This window comes from Lepidochelys kempii, chromosome 1, assembly GCF_965140285.1.
Source record: "Lepidochelys kempii isolate rLepKem1 chromosome 1, rLepKem1.hap1, whole genome shotgun sequence".
Classification (NCBI taxonomy): Eukaryota; Metazoa; Chordata; order Testudines; family Cheloniidae; genus Lepidochelys; species Lepidochelys kempii.
In genome coordinates this window covers 254,998,641-255,018,205 of record NC_136380.1, presented here as the reverse complement: position 1 = coordinate 255,018,205, position 19,565 = coordinate 254,998,641, and the positions used below count along the sequence as shown (strand labels likewise).

The 19,565-nt window shown below is 42.2% G+C and overlaps 1 protein-coding gene across 2 annotated transcripts in view; it reads right to left on the bottom strand.

Moving 5' to 3' along the window:
* The window catches only part of ABTB3 (ankyrin repeat and BTB domain containing 3), a 279,066-nt gene that overhangs the window by 35,036 nt on the left and 224,465 nt on the right, over positions 1-19,565 (bottom strand). For both annotated transcript variants that reach the window (XM_073324534.2, XM_073324544.2), the window contains exons 5-10: positions 13,684-13,849; positions 9,209-9,298; positions 5,277-5,378; positions 4,108-4,201; positions 3,868-4,003; positions 1,226-1,446 (exon numbers count right to left, since the gene is read on the bottom strand). In XM_073324534.2, coding sequence (XP_073180635.1) covers positions 1,226-1,446; positions 3,868-4,003; positions 4,108-4,201; positions 5,277-5,378; positions 9,209-9,298; positions 13,684-13,849 — 809 coding nt within the window. The remainder of the gene's footprint in view (positions 1-1,225; positions 1,447-3,867; positions 4,004-4,107; positions 4,202-5,276; positions 5,379-9,208; positions 9,299-13,683; positions 13,850-19,565) is intronic.

The window sequence follows — 19,565 nt, the reverse complement described above, 5'->3', positions numbered from 1 at the left end:
TTAGTAGGAGGTGCTTTGTTAGACCGGTTGCACAACCAGTCCATCCCTGTGTGTTTATGCAAACCTGTAAAAGGTTGTAACTCAGAGTAGAAATCATGATCCATGTGACAGGATTCCAAGACTCAAGTGTTCTTGGATATAGTGCTCAGAAGCATGTTTGGCAGCAGAAGTCTTTTGGTCTCTCACTGAGCACTGATTAACACATGTTGTAAAACAGTCAACAATCAGAACAAAACGGTTTCCTTGAGCAGTGACTGACTGGCCCTGGAGAGGGTGTTTGAAAGGGTCGCAGAGCTATGTGATTAGTGCGCTGAGCAAATTCACTGCCTTTCTCCCCCAGGAGGGTTGCAAGCAGCAAAAGGGGGAAGGTTCTGAGACATTTGGGAGGTTGGTGCTGGGAGGAGCGTGGTGTTTGGAAGCAGATGGGTGGTTGTGAGAGTTGGTGCATGAACAGCTGGCACAGCTGCCCCAGAACTGACGTTTTAGTTGGACACCTAGCTAAGCAGAGGTGAAGAAGCCTGCTGATGGGAGCCAGCCCTAGCAAATCATCCTTTCTTCTGAGCGAGGCATCAGAGTGCTTATTGGGAACCACCACGTGCCAGAGCCTACAAAGCAGAGCAACTGAAGCATTTTTAACGAATGAGTCCTAGGTGTGCCTGGCATTCTACCAAGAACTGAGGCTGAAAAGACCTGGTGTATCCGTTCTCCAGCACCTCCATGTGAGGGGGTGACTACAGCTGTAAGTGGGTCATGCTCTGTGGCTTACACCCAACTGCCTGAAGGGCATCTGAAAAACAATGTTTGAGTTCGCCTAATTGGAGTAGGTGATTCCATTCATGACGCAACATAACAGAAAGAAACCTGTCTAAATGTATATGAGATTTGCCACATTTTGTGATGTGTGGCATACATGATTGTGAAAAGAAAAGCAACTCACATGCCATGCAGAGAAGATTATCTTAGTCAGCCATGGCTCCTTGGCATTAAAACAAAACTGACTCAATGGATCCTCCAAGAGTCACAGCTTTACACCCAGTTTGCACTGACTGACTCTCCTCCCCGGTTCTTCAATCCCACACACGTGAAATTCCCCCAATTATTGCTTTCATAAAAACTCAGGAACATTCAAATGTGGTCAGTGTGAGTGACAGGCATTGCTCCCACCAAAACATACATGACAGTTGTCTCTCATGGGAGGTAAAGTGCAGAGGACACCAAGACTGACCTATGCTCCTTATGTCAATAGTGACATCCACATATCCATGCTCGGCGCTGTGGTACATGGCTTCTTTCAGTGCTTTCAGTTTGGCCTTGCTGTTGCGGCTGGCACACAAAGGAGCTGGTGCAGCATCTGCCAAGTCAGTTCCCTCAGCCAGTATTTCCTCCAGGGACAGAATATCACTCTTCTCTTTCTCTGGCTGAGCAAGCAGCTTACGAAATACATTCCTGTCAGCCACAATGCAAGAGAGAGAAAATCAGAGTTAGCTACTGTGTTTTCCTTCTGCCCGGGATATTGGCTGCAACATGGCAGGTTTGGAAACCTATTCAGAAGGCCAATCAGGAATTATTTTACGAAATGTTAATTCACCTAGTGCTCAGTTCCTGCAGCCCTCATGCAGGCAATACTCCTACCAGTTCAGGAGTTGTGCCCGTATCATAGCTGCAGGACTGGTTCCGTTGCTCTAACGAATGGCAGCCGCACCGTACAAATGTCACGTGTACAGCAGAAACTTAAATCAGAAACTTATGATCGAGCGGTGACTGTTAAATGATTAAAAGCCTGTGTGGAAAACCTCGGCAGAAGCTATCCCACACTACGGGAAAATGGAGTTGTCTTTAGAAACTCTTTAGTGCCTTTCACAAAGGATGCATTTAGTAGCAAATAATTGATAGAGATGAAACTTAAAAAGGGAGCTGTCTAAAACCACTGAAAACACCATCATTCTCAATTAACAGTCAAAGCAGTCTCGGTAAAGCTGGAGCTACTAATCATTCAACTACATCTGGCAGGGCAGGTTCAAGCAAACCTGGGACCCCAGCTGCAAAGCCATTTATTTGGGCACTGAGCTGCAAGGCCCCAAACTCAGCAGTAGGCATGATACTCCACGCCCACCAGGTTTAGAGCAGTGTAACTCCATTGACTTCAGCGGAGCTACTCCTGGTTTATGGTGTTGTGAGAGGAGAATCAGACCCAGCGTGCAATTTCTCCCCAACCTCCCACCTACCTCATGCACTTATGTTCTGGTAGCAGCACACATTCAGTTCCACGGGTAGGGGCAGTGCTTAATTTGTAATGAAAGAGGTGTCGGGGCTCAAGTCATTTTATTTCTTTCATAACTGATGTGGCAAGTCCAGAGGTGCCAGAGCTGTGAACTGCAAGTCCTGCCACAGATTAAGCATTGAGTAGGGGTAGGGGGCAATGGGTGTGTGTGGGAGAGAATAAGCAGTGTGTCCTGGATAACTGAGGGACGGCTAGCATGGGTGGCGGGTATTGAAGACCAGGGGAGGCTAAGCCTCCCCTAACCCAGGCCATGGCCCCACCCCGATCTGCCTGCGGCCCCGCCCTCACCCCTGAAGCCAGTGGGGACTCCGCTCCAGCTGGTGGCCTGGAGCTTGGGGCTCGGGCCAGCTGGCGGCCTGGGGTGGCTTGGGCCAGCCTGGGGGTCTGGCCAGCTGGTCAAGCTGGGGCAGCTCAGGCTAGCTGGCATGGCTGGGGTGGCTCAGGTCGGCATGGCTGGGGCAGGCCGGCCCGGGCTCCTCTGGCCATAGGATGGGTGTGCGCTCGGGGCTCTGTCGGGTGGGGGGGCTAGCCTCTCTGAAGGGGGAGTTCACTTGCCACCCATGATGTCTAGAGGTGTGTATGGGTAGAGGAATAGTGGAGGGAGCTTTCCTGTAAAACTAGTTGGGGGAGTGGGGAGAGTGTGAATCTGTGATGTGCCTCAGCCGGTGCACAATATAGGGGGGGGAAGCCTTGATTTCCACAAGGGACGCTGCTCTGCAGCGCTCTCTGACAGCACGAAGCATCTCCGACTCCACACCATTAGGCACTGCATGGGCATTTTAACAAACTCGTCCCCTCTCACCCCGCCCCTGCAAGGGGCCGCTCTTTGGCTGCAGATGGGCAGCATTGTCTGAACCAGCCCTGACAGCTACATAGCATATCATTAGGCTGTTAGCTCTTTTCTCTAAGCAAACATAATGTAGATACTGTCTCTAACCTGCATCTACGTTCCTCTGGAAGGCTACAAGTAGAAAAGTATGAATGTGAAGGTCCTAATACTAATCCATAATATTGTAATTAGTACCTGGATTTTGCACAAATAACTGTTCATACATATCAGTTGTTCATTTAATTTATTTTTTAATTTATAACATGCTCCCAACACGCTGTCTCTGGACACACACATAATGTTAACACAAACAAAAATATCAGCACTTACAAAAAAAACCCCACTTTGTTTAATGACAGTTATGGCTGCTGCAGGAAACTCACACCACACACAAAACCTTTAGAAATATGTAAATACATTCAGGGAAGTCCTCCAGCACTCACTGGAACTTCAGCATTGACTACAACTTTGTAAACAACAAACTGCAACACTTCAGAAGGCATTCACATCCATTTCCACATATCGAAAAAGCAACGTGCACCTCAAACTGATCAAACTCATACACTAACAGAAATCCCTAAATCCAATCTCAAGTCTCTTATACCAAAAAGGGGCACATCTGACTGTCACACTATCCACACATGTGCAGCAGAATTCTACTTTAACACTGAAGACCATACATCAGTCCCTCCATGTCAGCCTCCCAGGCAAACCATAATCACTTGACCCATGCAACAGAGACCCATTCCCACTCTACCTGTGTCCATGTGCAGCAGCCTGACTGAAAGAGTTCATGTCACCTTGTGGAGTCATGGAAATTCCATTTCTGTACATTGTTCCTATCATGGGGTCAGCGCCTCGCTCCAACAGCAAAGTCACCAGTTCAAAATTTCCTGTACGCCAAGAGAGATTTTAATTTTTTTAAAGTCCAATATTTTTGCAACTAAGTCACATTTCCCAATTGAAGAGTTTATTCCAGCAGAAGGAGAGTCCTTACCAGCAGCTGCTGCCAGTTGCAAAGGAGTTTCCGAGTAATTTTCCTCTCCATGCTCTAAAGAACCTTCTACCTTTGCTCCAGCATCCAGCAACAGCTATAAAGAAAATGCACCATTTAGAATTGTTGGTGACATCACAGAATTCAGAGTTTATGAATCGTGAGAAATTGAAGTTTAATATTTATCATTATCCACACATCGGATGCAGTGAAGACAAGTGACATGCAAATTTTTTTTCTATTATTCAATTAGTTCTTTTTCACTCACGATACACTAAGACTCCTAGAGTATTAGTGAATATTCCAAAGCCAAACAAGTACTACCCAATGTTCCTGACCTGGGCAGAAGATCAGGAGTGTGAAGTAATGTACTAGATTTAGGCACTCAAACTTGGCCTAACCAACAGCCTCACTGACAGCTTGCCTGGAGCCCCACATACTTTTCATAAAATGGACGAGATTTCAGTTGTCTCCGTCTTTAATAGAGAGATGTTTCCAGAAGGGAAGAGGGTTTCAGGAACAAGTTGTAGCAATGCATGCTGGAATTGGCAGTCTCCTGGGGTACATTTCTATTTCATTATTATTATTAAAGATGAGGCTGGCCATGGACAGCACTACAGAATCGGAGGGGACACATTCAACCTGTCTTTGGCCATCCATACCCTAGATCTCCTTTGTCTAGTGATTCATTAATTGTGCCATGTTGACACAATTACTTTGAAAAACAATCTCTCTCAACTCTTGATATGCCATACCACAAAGCCAACATATTCACGTCTTTTCATGTCTGGATAAAGTGATTGAGCACTCCTCTGACTATGGAACAACTCAGAGGATTTTTTTCTGAAATATCACATGTATTATAATATTTTAATAAATGCAAATATTGTTAAGAGTGTAATGAATGAATAAACAAACACATACAACAAATGGTCAGAAAGGAGCATGAGGAGTTGACGGACTTTCTTTGATGCAACTGTACTTTAAAATTGTCCTATTTAAACCTCATATTGGTTAAGATTTGGAGGCAGAGATCACCATATCAGATCAGTAAATGATAGAAGAAGTAACCAATATGAATATGAGAGGGGTACCACGCTTGAGATGGATGCAGATTACAACCCAACTGGATAAATAAAAAGTGAGATGCAGGTAGGGAAATACAGTAATACCTGAACTACAGGAATATGTCCATGCAACACAGCAAATGTCAGAGCTGTCCAATGGCGGGTCTCGGGGTGGACGGATGGATATTTATGAGCAGTACTGACAACCTATAAACAAATTAAAGTTATTTTCTTTTAAAATGGGCTTCAAAGAGCTTTAAATAATAAAACTCAACCTGCCTGAAAGCTAGGCACATGGGTATAAGTGATAGAAAAAAAACCTCAGAAAATGATTGGTTCTATATATTTTTTCCAGCAGAGTTTTTACTTAGGAAGAATTTTTCATGCTGTTTACTGAGAGATTGATCAAAGCTCATAGCAAATAAAGTCTCTTTTCCAAGAGCTGTTGCTCCCTCTAAATCACTGCCTCCCAGCAACTTTTACAGAGTCAAAATTTGCACGAGGGCTTATGCCAACGCTCACTGAGGAGGTGGCTCTGTCAGGATGGTTACATGTAGGGACACTTCCTATTGACTTCAGGGGCTTCATATTATGCCCACTCATTCTTCCCTGCTCCTGGGATTGCTTCACAGCATTCTGAGTTTCTCAAAAATCCTGGAGTGAAAACCTGACTCTAGTGAAATCAATGGGAGTTTTGCCACTAACTTCAATGGGACCAGGATTTCACCCCCGGTCTCAAGTTTAAAGACATGTAACCCATGTTGCTGTTCCTTGACTGGAAGCAGAAGACCGTTTAAAATGGATGGAGTCTAGCACCATTTAGAGGATATTTAAAAAAATCTGTTTACTACTTTCTCTCCTTCTAGTTAAATCTAAAGGTGTGCTGGGCCCAAAATAACTAAAAACTGTTTTCTTTAAACAAAAAACCCTTTCATTTGCACATCAGTCCTTCCTCCCACTAAGCATCAATATTTAAAGCCTCTAATCTTGACCTTGGGCAACTGATGTAATTGCTCTGTGCCTCAGTTTCCCCATCTTTAATATGATGCAACTCACAGGGATAGTAACATTTTATGAAAGGTTATAAAGCACTTTGAGATCCTTGGATGGAGCATGACACTGAAGTGCAAAGTAATGATTGATTAATTAATTATTATTAGTCCATGGTAAGATAGCACTGGTAGAAGAACTGAAGTTGGACTGAACGAAGCATTGGCCAGCCACCCTGCGAAAGGCAGGGAGTTTTACATTCGCCATCTTATGTGCTCGGCATCAGATGCTTGGCTGCATCAGCAGCCATCATGGCCAAGCTTCTGACATAACGTCCTGCTAGCCATCCCCAGGGCTAACATCAGGGGTGAGGGCAGAGAGGTAGTAGCTGGTGTGGCAGTCGTGGTTTTTCAGCTGAGGAGAGCTGCATGAGACAGTTGGCTGTGTCATCCACCCCAGCCAAAGAGAAACCTTGAGTTCCTGAAATCACTTCACTCTGCTCTGCACACACAGAGCTCTAACACCAGAAGAAATGTGCTGAAGTCTAAACTTAGGCCTGTGATGTCTCAGAACCTGGGAGCACTGTGTAATGAATGGGGTCAAGCAGCTCTAGCCCAGCAGTAGAGGGAGAAGTAGCCGTAGACAAGGTGAATGAATAGGCTTGGTTCAGGATAAACTAGTCCCTAAATATAACCATGTACCAGCTAATTACATCCCATCTCACGTGGATTGGTATTGGCACAGGAAAGCTCAGGGAACTCCCTGTGGCGTACACTGAGGAAATGCAAGTATTAACATTTTATTTTATTTCATTTTTTAAATTTTAATTCTTTTTAGTGAATTTAGTGCTTGTGAATAGAGTGGGATTGACAACCCTGGAGACTAAAGTCCTCTAATTTTCTACAAAACAATTACAGCACAGGCAAGCACCCCTCTAGGGATTAGAGCAGGGGAGTCAAATTCATTCTGTGGACAGAGCCAAATTAAATCTTCAGTTATGATCTGTGAGCCCTGTCTACGAATTTAGACTCAAGTGCTACCCTCAATCCATAGCAGAGTTCTCACTGAAAAATAAGAGTAAAATATGCCCTTATGTAGACACTAAGGCCGAGATTTTCTAGAACAACCTCTACATTTGGGTGCCTTTATTTTTTTTAAGATACCTAGGTTGGGCTTTTCAAAAGCACTTACCATTGGGGTAACTCTGCTCCCACTGAAGTCAATGGGAGTTTTACCACTGACTTTAATGGGAGTAGAGTTAGGTCAACACTGAGTGCCCCTCTAAGGCCTGACATTGACATTTGGTACACACAGCCACGCCTCTCACTGAGTTCAATGTGAGTTTTAGGTACTCAGCATATCAGGAATCGTCCCTGGAGTCTAAACTGATCCCGAATTAGGGGTCATTTTTGGAAATTTGGGCCAAAACTTTTATTTAGCAAAGCAAAGTGGGGAAAAAATATACAGGGCAATTTCAAGAACACTTATTTCACCCTTTGTTTATTTGGCCTATATTCATGTAATCACCCAATTTGCACACATTATTGTGGTAACTGTATATACAAATTAGCTGTATAACTGCACACCTTAATTATTTGAAGATCCTGCTCTTGAGGTGTCATGATTTGATTTTAGTGAGAACTTTCCTTTGAGATCAACCAGGGAGGTTCAAACCCCTCTGAAAGCTATTGGTTCAGGTTGTCTTCAGACTCAGGAACACAATACTGCTTAAATTTATATGTAGTCCAAGTTTAGAAGGTTATTTACACAGCCACAAGGACTGAACTCCCTTTTTATTTGAAATGAAAGCTTGCATTCTGCAGAATCTGAATTTGTTAAGGGGGGGACCCAGAAAATAAGAGATGAACTCAGAAGGCCAAGTGTTTGACACCCTGGGTTGCAGGACAGGTCAGTCTCCATGCCTGTCAAATCTCTGGCCTCTTTATTACGACTGCTATGAAGGGGGATAATTTTTGCCAACTGATGGTTGATTTGGGGGAGGAGGGTTTGTTCCACTAGGAACTGAACTGAGCTGAAATCAACAACTGATTTCACATAAACCACCGAACAGCGATCAGATAGTAATGACTGTCAGTCACTATCGACCGGAGTGGATTCAAAGTGGTGACTTACAGGTGAAAAATTGTGTCCTGCCCCTAATGCCCAAACCATCCATTATCCTTTTTTCAATTAAATTAAAACAAACAAACAGACAAAGTAAAATGTCTCACTGAAAGTAGCAATTACACTTTAATGACAGCTTTCCTAAATCCAAACAGAACGGATGGAACACAGATAAGTGAATCAGACAGTTTAATTTATTCATGACCTCAACAAACTGAAATGATAAGTATTTACAAACATGACAAATAACTCTTCATGTATTTTAAATGGCTCTTTAAAAACTTACACCACTCCATGCAACACGGGTAGGTAACAATCTATTTGGTGGACAGACTGTATGTTTGTTACATATATTCACCAAGAGATATTTACATGTTGGAACCCTCCTTCGTCCACCAGCTTTCATCAAAGCCTTTTTATAAAACACAACAATGTACCTTATATTACTTGTGTGCTGTTGGGCGGTAGATGGACAGCTCAATGTATACAAGTTCTCAAACTTGGGGACAGGGGCATTTGAAAAGTGTGCTGCCTTGACCTCTCTATTTTAACTCACCTGCGATTCAGAAAGTCCCATCCTTTGCATTAGAATTATGACTCCTGAATGAGCAGCTTACATTTAAAGTTCCGGGGCTACATTCTATGCTAATTTACACTGTGCAATTCCAGCAAAATCAGTACTATTACATTGGGTGTAAACCACTGACAAACTGACCCTTTAAGCGCAATGGATCCCAATACTGAGGTGCCCCGATAAGTGCTGTGATCATTTCAATATTCATTTCAAATGTTAACGCTTTTGGTAACAGAATTTTATTTTTAAATGCCTTGGGGTTTTCCTCCTCTGCTATAATTTTAATGGGCTGTCTGAGATATAAACAAAGAAAGAAATCAAAGTTGTAATCATAATAAAATGTCCTCACCTCAACATTCAAATCTGCTCCAGCATCTAGTAGCATCTGCACCATAGCCTCATCACCCCTGACACAAGCATACATCAGTGGAGTCATGCCCTATTCATTGGAATTAAAAAACAAACAAAGGAATTGACAAATTTACAATAGAATCTTAAAAAAAAAAAAGAGTTAGTGCTTTAAATGTATATTGTCAAGATAAACACTAAATGTTTAACAAAATCTTACCTCTGTTACAAACAACCCTTTAATATTATTAAAAGCTGAACATTTAAAAAATCTAAGTTACTGTTATCATTTATGTTGTTTCCTTTCTGCGTTTTACTCAACACAATGAAATCAGATTTGTCAGTTTCATTTCCTAGTTCTTGTATTCTAAATAAAGAACAATGTTGTCTTTGGGCTCCCAATAGTAGGGGAACGTTTCAATCCAAAGCAATAAGATTTCCAATGCAGTTAAAAAATAACAAATGAAAATACTTCCATTTATATTAAGGTTTTTGTAACTCTTGTTTTATAAAACCTAGAAGTTGAGTCTATACCTCTTGACAGTATCCCTTTAACAACATAATGAACTCCCTTTAGATACGTTAGACTCGAGCGCTGTCTATTCACTGTCAGCATTGTTAGCACTTGGAAATCTAGAAGCTTTGTACACAGTCCTAAACAATTACTTAATTTTAAATGAAATGCCAGACAGCATTGTTGGAAGTTGCTAGCTCTAAGGATATGCTGCCCTATGAAAACTAGATTAGCTGACCCTTCACTACGGAAACTCTAATCTGCAATTTGTATTAGTCTGGAATACCCACTGCAGCTGATCAACATTTCCCTTAAGGTCAGTGTTATTTTGGCAATGGAAATAAGTCTAGATGAAATCATGATGGTATAATTAAATCTACCAAAATTACAGCACAAAAAGCTATTTATTAAATAAAAGTGGGGGAGGATCAATCAAGAGTGTGCTTGTTCCATGGTAAGTTTACCACTGGACCATGGTACCTCTACTACATGTCTATTGTCTGTCTTATGGTCCCATATCAATTTCCTGTCACACGATCACACACTTTCTGCTTAATCTGTCCCTTGCCGTAGAGCAAAATTATTTACAGAGACAAATGAGGTAGTCAGAATGGGCAGAAGCTGAGCCACTACACTGTTCTCTCTAGCAAGAACTGAGCTCCAGCATTTTTGCTGAATTAAACGTATTTCACGTTTTCCTTGAGAGGAAAAAGCCTCTTTTTCCAGGCTGAGGTTTGTTGTGTTTTGGGGCAGGTGTCTTTTAGTAAAAATAAAAATAAAATGTTGGGCCCGATGCTGCGAGGTGATGAGCATCTGCAATGACCACTGTAATCAGTGCGCACTTAGCAGGATCAAGTCCTTGATTTGCTGTTGAGAAAGATGTGCTTTTAAATATATATATTATTAATAACTGCAGAAATGGGGGTCATGATCCCATTACTCATGTGAATAATCCTGATTCTGTCTGACAGCTGCACTAAAGTCAACGAGAATACTTGGGTGAGTACAGATCACACTCAAATAGGACTTGATCTTGCTCCTATTGCAGCCAACAGTAAAAGTCCCCTTGGACATCAGGGGCCTATGGTCAGGCCAATAGGAAGCTGCATAGGATCAGTCCCTATGTCTCACAAAAACTGTATGCGAGCGTTGAATTTTGATAACTGGGGATAATTTTTAGAACATAAGTTAAAAAACATAATTTAAAAGAATAAATACTTAACACAAGGAGCAAATCAAATTTAAAGTTAAAATTTGACAGAAAAGGATTAACAAAACAAATGTGGACTTGATCCTGCAAGACACAGCACATGCGCAGACTGCTCCACCACACTACTGACTTGAATCGGGCTCTGTCTCAGCACAGCAGTCTGCACACTACAAGTGAAATCTGGACCCATTGAAGCCAACTGGAGTTTTGCCACTGATTAAAATGGGGGCAAGATTTCACCCTACACATTGCAGGATGGGGGCCTAAAAGTTCATTTGAGATTCTGATCAGCCCCGTTCTGCAGTTCTTCTCACTGCTGTTTTTACATATGCCCTTCCTGGAGGTTTGCTCTGTAGCTCAGGCTTGCTCTGTGTCACTGCATGAGACCTCTCACTTCATATGTGGGAGATATATTTTTAATGAGCACATAATTAGTGCTCAACAAATAATAAATAACACATGCAATTGGCACACAGGGAATTTGTCTTTTTTGGCAACATGAAAAAGTTGTTCTTTCAATATTCAAGTCACTGGTGGCTCAGTCCTGCAAGACGCAGACTCACTTGGCTTGGTCTGGCAAAGCACTGACGCACACATTTAAGTCAAATGTCACATAAGCATCACTTTAAAATTAAGCAGATGATTAAGTGCTTTGATGGATCAGGCCATATGGAGCAGCACTTTGCAGGACTGAATCCTTGGAGCACAGCAATTTTTCTATGAAAAGTTTCAAGGTGTAGAATTATTTAAAAGAATAATCATTTAAAAGTACTATAACATACTAACCATGGAATGAACTCCATGCTATAAAAACAACAGTAATAGTTAGTACTTACCGAGTACTTCACACTTACAAAGCACTTTATCAACGTTAACTAATTAATGTTATAGGTCAGTGTTCTATCAAACTAAAGCTATTAGAACTGTCACCCATCCGGGATCTTCTAGCGATACCTAATCCTGCCTAAGTGTGGGGTGATGGACTAGATAATCTCTTGAGGTCCCTTCTAGCCTTACAGGTCTCTGATTGTAATATTTTACGTTTCTGTAGAGCCTTTCATCCCAAAGCATTTAACAATCATAGACTTTAAGGTCAGAAGGGGCCATTATGATCGTCTAGTCTGACCTCCTGCACAACGCAGGCCACGGAATCTTACCCACCAACTCCTGTAACAAACCTCTAACTTATGTCTGAGCTACTGAAGTCCTCAAATAGTGGTTTAAAGACTTCAAGATGCAGAGAATCCTCCAGCAAGTGACCCATGCCCCACGCTACAGAGGAAGGCAAAAAAAACGCAGGGCCTCTTCCAATCTGCCCTGGGGGAAAACTCCTTCCCAACCCAAAGTATGGCAATCAGCTAAACCCTGAGCATGTGGGCAAGACTCACCAGCCAGACACCCTGGAAAGAATTCTCTGTAGTAACTCAGATCCCACCCCATCTAACATCCTATCACAGGCCATTGGGCATATCTACTGCTAGCAGTTGAAGATCAATTAATTGCCAAAATTAGGCTATCTCCTCCATAAACTTATCAAGCTTTGTCTTGAAGCCAGATATGTCGTTTGCCCCCACTGCTTCCCTTGGAAGGCTGTTCCAGAACTTCACTCCTCTGATGGTTAGAAACCTTCATCTAATTTCAAGTCTAAACTTCCTGATGGCCAGTTTATATCCATTTGTTCTTGTGTCCACATTGGTACTGAGCTTAAATAATTCTTCTCCATGGTATTTATCCCTCTGATATATTTATAGAGAGCAATCATATCTCCTCTCTGCCTTCTTTTATATTATATACATACAGCACTGGTCAAATGCAACCATCTCTGGGGTGGAAGCTGGCTGCCCCCTGCCAAACAGTGTACTGCAGAACTGGAAGCAAAATGGGAACTTTTGGCTAAGGACACCAGGATCTTTAATATTTTTGTAGAGCAGATGGGAACCTCAATTCTTAAGGTCTTACAATAAAGATCCATTCACAGTAAACTACATGGAACTCTACTTCAAAAGGATGAAGCACTGTCCATGGCTGCTAAAGTGTCAATATTTCCTGCTTGAGAATTGGGAACAATCTCATGAGCTTCACAGTCCAAAGTTTCCACTGATGGGCAGTCATGGAGGTAAATTTACTTTTGGATAAATCTGTACACTTTACAGAGACTTCCCTTTTGTTGTAGTAATCCTTAGTATTTCCCATGTTATCTGTAAGTCACCACCTAAAAGATAAGATGACTAAACAGTAATGAAATATGGAGATTTCTGTCTCCAGATCACCAGTTCAAATTGGGGCCTATTTCAATATGCAAGTGAACATTATTAACATTCACTTGACGGGGGTTTGGTGGTCTATGTGAAATGCATTGTGAACCTCAGACCAGTTTGTATTGGAAAGATGTCCACATCACAAAAACCAGCATCCTAATTGGCACTATTGTTCACAAGCCAGGGTCAACTATGTATTCAGATCGACTCCAGGCACTCCTATGACCTTTTGATGATTTCTCCTGAATCAATGTAACTTTAAAAGTTTAAGCTAACTCATGTGCTATATCTGCCTCAACACTAAAGAAAAGAATCTATAATTCCTACGGGCCCAAGTTTAGCCTGAATGTACACCTGATGGAGTCTTAGTAACAGTAAGTAACAGAGAAAAAGGATTAAGTTAAGAGCCATCTGTTTATAAAGTTAGAGTGTTGGAAGGTTGTTTTCTTTAATAAATAGTCACAACTCCTGGCTTTTAAAGTTAAATTTTGTACCTGTTCACTCATGCTGTTAATTCCATCTGGCCCCAGCAAAGATATGGCCTGTTTAACTAGATCCGTTCGGCCGCAGTTCAGCATTCGGAATCCCAGATCCTGCTTGAATTTAGCTTCTGTGGCTACTGCATCCAGTTTTCGAGAAGCACAGAAGCAGTCGTCGATTCTGTGAATTGTGAGAAATAGCTACATCAGAGAACAATCAGAGGACAGACACCATCATTTATGGCATCACTGTTTCACTTTACCTTTGAATGACGCAGGTCCCCCGCCCACCACTCTCACACTGTCACCCTCTTTTGCCCTCTTGATATTCCTTTGAACCAGCTGCAGCACTGAAGTGCTGAATGTGAAATGCTAATGCAAATTAATGGCTTTTATTGTTCATGTTGTTTACTTTAAGTCAGTTGAAAGGTAGCTTTTAGTCCATCTTTTCTATTTTCTCCTACTTACGTGCGTTATGAGAAACCATGTATATTGTTCTAACTGCACATTAGTTCTCCTCACCCGGGGAACAGTCCAAACCTTGTGACCCCTGCAAAATTCCCATCGACTTCAAGGGGCTTTGGGTCTGGCCCTGGGTGGAGATGGACTTTAATCATAGATGCTTAAACAAATACAATAAAGTATCATTCCAAAGGCTTCACAAATGATATGAATTCAGCTCTGCTAAAAGATAACTCCTTCCGGGGCAGAAGGTGGCAGCTTGAGGACAATCAGTGTTCAGCACGCTGCACACCAGAAGAGGACGACAGCAATTTTGGCCAGGCAACCGGGACAAACTTCCCACCCTTACAAGCAGTGCCATGGAATCTTCAACGTTCACACTGAGTAGTTAAGACATCAGTTTTTATGGTCTTATTCAAAAGATCCTCAAGCAGCAAACTGTGGGGAGCTCAATGTATCTACCTCAGAAGGATGAAGGGCTGGGTATATCCAGTCAGGATTTGAAGCTGCAAATCCAGAGAAGACAGGCATTTCATATCTGATTCTTACACAACTCAGCCTTATCTTTTTAAGGAAAAGATGTATTTTTCTTTGACGTTGATACATGTTTGGGAAGCGGTGAGGTGTGGAGTCCAATTTCTCAGCACTCTTTGGCCTGTACTCTGCTCTATAGTTGTAAGGGACAGCACCACTTGAGTTCTAAAGCCTTCCACTAACAGCAAGTCAGGAAGGAATGGAGTAATTGGGAATGAAGAGTCTAAATAAGGATCAAAAGGGAAAATGCCAAATGTAGATCTAGGAGTATTTTTATTCTAATAAATTACTTAATAAATATCAAAATAAAGTGATAAATCTTTGGTATCTATATAACAATTTTCATTGTACAGAATATAGAATAATAAAATAGAGAATGTATACTTCTACATAATATATGATTAAGGTTTTTGATTTTAGGTTTTAACGGATAAACACCAACACCCAGCCACCTTCCCCCACAAAAAATTAAATCAGTGTTTTTACAAAAAAACCCACCAAAAACAACAGAAATTGTTACTTGTATCTAAGGGCTCATCTACACAGCAGTAATGCAGACTGTGGGGATGTGATTTCTAAAGCACACTCACGGGTTGCTCATTAATTGGTCTGTGTAGACCCTGCTGGGGCACACCAAAGGTTCCCTATTGTATTTTAAAGTAGTGCTGTTTGAAACTGTACAACAGTAAAACACACTAGAGAACATTACAAAGAGATTTACTCATTACAGTATGTACAAAGAGAAAGCCCCATAACCCCCCCGATTTTAGGACATCTACATAGAACTAAAAAATTGATGCAGACACAATAAGCACTCGACAGTTCCATCATTACTCAATGGCACAAGGATGAAACTTTATCACAACAATGAATTTGTAAGATTACTTAAGATTACTGCAGAGCACACAATCACAGAAAATAGCAAGTAATGGCAATAACAGATTCTCCTGGAATAATATGCTTACAACACAGGTTAAAAAGCAAATCCATAATAAAACTGTCTTTGCACAATAGTTTGAGCCAATTTTAAAAAGCACAAACATGCAGGATTCAGGTCAACGACACTGAGATCTCTGGGAGCAATCGCTGCTTTACTAGTTCACACGGTATGCCACATGTTTGGCACAAACTACAGCTGCATTTGTTACTCATAACAAGGGCCCTACCAAATTAACAGTCCAATTTCACGGTCATAGGATTTTAAAAATCGTAAATTTCATGATTTCAGCTATTTAAATCTGAAATTTCACGGTGTTGTAATTGGAGAGGTCCTGACCCAAAAAGAAGTTGTGGGGTGGTCACAAGGTCATTGTAGGGGGGGTTGCGGTGCTGCTACTCTTACTTCTGCGCTGCTGCTGGCGGCGGCGCTGCCTTCAGAGCCCGGCAGCTGGAGAGCGGCGGCTGCTGGCCGGGAGCCCAGCTCTGAAGGCAGCGCCGCCGCCAGCAGCAGCGCAGAAGTAAGGATGGCACAGTGTGGTATTGCCGCCCTTACTTCTGTGCTGCTGCCTGCAGAACTGGGCCCTCAATCTGCAGTCACCATCTCGGCCACCCAGCTCTGAAGGCAGCAGTGCAGAAGGAAGGGTGGCATGGTATGGGATTGCCACCCTTACTTCTGCGCTGCTGCTGGTGGGGTGCTGCCTTCAAAGCTAGACACCTGGCCAACAGCCGCCGCTCTCTGACTGTCCAGCTCTGAAGGCAACGCAAAAGTAGGGATGGCAATACCGCGACCCCCCTAAAATAACCTTGTGACCCCCTTGCAACTCCCTTTTGGGTCAGGACCCCAATTTGAGAAACGCTGGTCTCCCCCGTGAAATCTGTATCGTATAGGGTAAAAGCACACAGAAGACCAGATTTCATGGGGGGAGACCAGATTTCACGGTCTGTGATGTGTTTTTCCATGGCCGTGAATTTGGTAGGGCCCGACTCATAACATCATAGCATAAAATGCTAGTGATTGCATGTGCAATATAAACATAAACATAATATAATATTTATTATAAAGATACTATGGGAGACTGGGTGTTCAACATATTTGTAGGAGATTGTGAACTTCTAAATTTTAGCTGAACATTTCCAGATTTTTCAGGCCTAATAGAATATGGTCCAAATGGCTGACAAACAGCCACAGAAAGATTTAGAAAATATCTTAAACCTGCAAAAGCATCTGCCACCAGGAATTACTGCTTACATTAAACTATTTCTTCACCATTTACACATATATGCATATAATAGGCAAACTAAATATACAACAGGCTAAATTCAATGCTGGTATACGCAGGCACAGCTCCACTGAAGTCAACTTAGTTTGGTGCATGCAAAGTATTACTAAATGGGCTTCTTCATAAAAGGATTAGGTATGAATTGCACTATACACTCACACAAGGCAATAAGGAGGAGCACAAACTTCTCTTACATCCCTATGTGGGTTACAAGTCCTGGAGTTTGGGGGTGTAGGAGTTAGTTATTCCTCCCCAGAATAGGAGATTGAAACCTGGGGTCCATCTCTCTAACAGCTGGCCAGTGCACCGGACCCAGCACAAGGGTGGAGGTCATAATTTACTCTTGATATAGACAGACCCAGCAGAAGGGTGGAGGTCATAATTTACTCTTGATATAGGCCATTGGCAAATTCTCACTGCTCTATAACAAGGAGGCAGCCAGGAAAGAATGGGGTCTCTGTCCGTGACTAGGGCTCTTTGGTACTACAGTAATATAAATAAAAGAATAGAATAAATAATAAAATAAACAAACAACAACAACAACAATAGTGACTCTGAGGTGTGTGTCTGAGTCATATTGACTCTGGGGGGGCTACTCCTGGGTGGTGCACGTTAAACACCATTCTTTGCTTGGGGCTGTTGCCCAAATCTAAACACCTATTTTTTCCTGAGACATAGTGACAAAATATTCCTGAAGGAAAACTGGAGAAATGGGAACTGGCAGAACTACCATAAGGTGAGCACAAAACTGATTAGAAAAAAACAAGCTCAGTGTGATTATTGATGGTTCAATGCCTTGTGGTATCCTACAGAGGATCCATCACTAGTGCATTGCTGCATCCATGGCTAGTGGGGATTCTGGTTCCAGCTGCTGTAGCAGAGAGAAATATCTGCTAGAATCCCACAGACAGTATTTAACATTTTGACTCATGGCCTGGAGGAAAGAGTAGATAAATGGTCAAATTGGGGAGTGATTTTTTAAAAAGCAGGATGTGGGGAAGGGTAAATGCTTCCGAGGAGAAAATGTAACAAGATCTTGAAAAGTGAGAGTGATGAGTAGGTTGGAAAAAAATGAAATTCAATTATTATAAATACAAAGTAGTCTTAGAGACAGAGCAAAAATCAGGAAACACAAGTACAGAATAGGAGAACATTGGTAATACTGCAAAAAAAAAATGACATATGGATGGTCTAGTAGATGGAAAATGGAAAGGGAAGTGTAATATTTTACCAGAAATCCCCTAAAACACTACACGAACAAAAGCAAACAAAACAAACCCCAAGCAAACACAGTATTGAGCCCAATCTTGCAGTTCTCACTCATACAAGTAGCTGTATAGTCCCATTGAAATCAGTGGGACTATTCATATGAATAAACGCAGCAGGATTGAGGTCAATATTATGTTATATAAACAGAAGTTTAACAGAGAAAGATACTACAGTAATGGACACAGCATAGGAACCAAATAGAAGAGAACGTAAAATTAAGGAGGTAAGTTAGCCTGTACATGGCATACTACACAAGGTTTGCACACTGCTACAGGAAATATAGTGATGATTCGGAGAGGTCAGGAAAGAATGGCTAAAATACTAAAAATCTTGAAAAATACGACTTACAAGGAATGGTTAAGAGAGCTAAACATATAGGGTTATATTTTCAAGAGTGCTTTTAAGGGTAATGACATGTGAAATTGTGTGTTCATAGAAATAGAAGTCTTTCCCTAAGTGTGACTGAAATGCCAATGCAAACAGAACCAAACAGCCCAACTGCATGGCCAATTTATGGCTCTTCCCCCCAGAAGTATTTATAGCCTTGCAAACTGCACAGGACACAGATGTTAGCTGTTTGGCAGGACATCCTACTGTAAGGCAAGGTCAGTCTGTTGCAACAAACCAGCCACCTCCAAACAAATCCACAGCTGCCTTTTGTTCCTGCCCATCTGCTTCTGGGGCTGTCGAGACCATGGGAGCAGGCTCAGGGATGGAGTAACCTCCCTGTGTTGTTCTAGCACGGATAAGTGACAAGTTCCTATGATTTTTCTTTTAATTAAATGAAAATCCTTTTTTGTCTGAGGGTTGGTGGATCTCTCATGCCACCACTCATGAATGAAAACGAGGGTGTGGGGGTCTCTTGCCTTAAGTCACCAGCCACGATGTAAAAGCCTGACTGCTGTTTTACAGTGGCACTGTGGATTTGGGAGGAGCTGGGAATCTTTGGCTGACAGCAGATTACTTCTCGTTTCCCTTGCTGATAGCTCTGTAATGGTTGCAATTCTGCAGCCCACATGACACCTTTAGAATTTCTTCCTTGGCTGGCTGATTACTGGCTAGTCAGGGAAGGACTGGTCACGTGTGTTAGGACATCACTTCTTGTACAACAACTACGTCAGACAAATTCTAAGAGTCTAGTCCTTGGAAGGAAGCAGGCTCAGGAGGCTGCCTAATGACAAAGACTACTCCCTCTGAATAAAATGCCACCTCCATACCTATAGTGTAAGCGGTGGTAATCACCAATTTTCTATGGGTCAGCAGCCTCAAAGGATGTCCAGGCTGCTTGGAGCCCCCAATCTACGTTCACACCTAGCACCAGATTTTCCACAAATTTACACATATTGGTCAATGCCCTCTTGCTCAACAGGGACAGCTCAGTGGTTTGAGCATTGGCCTGCTAAACCCAGGGTT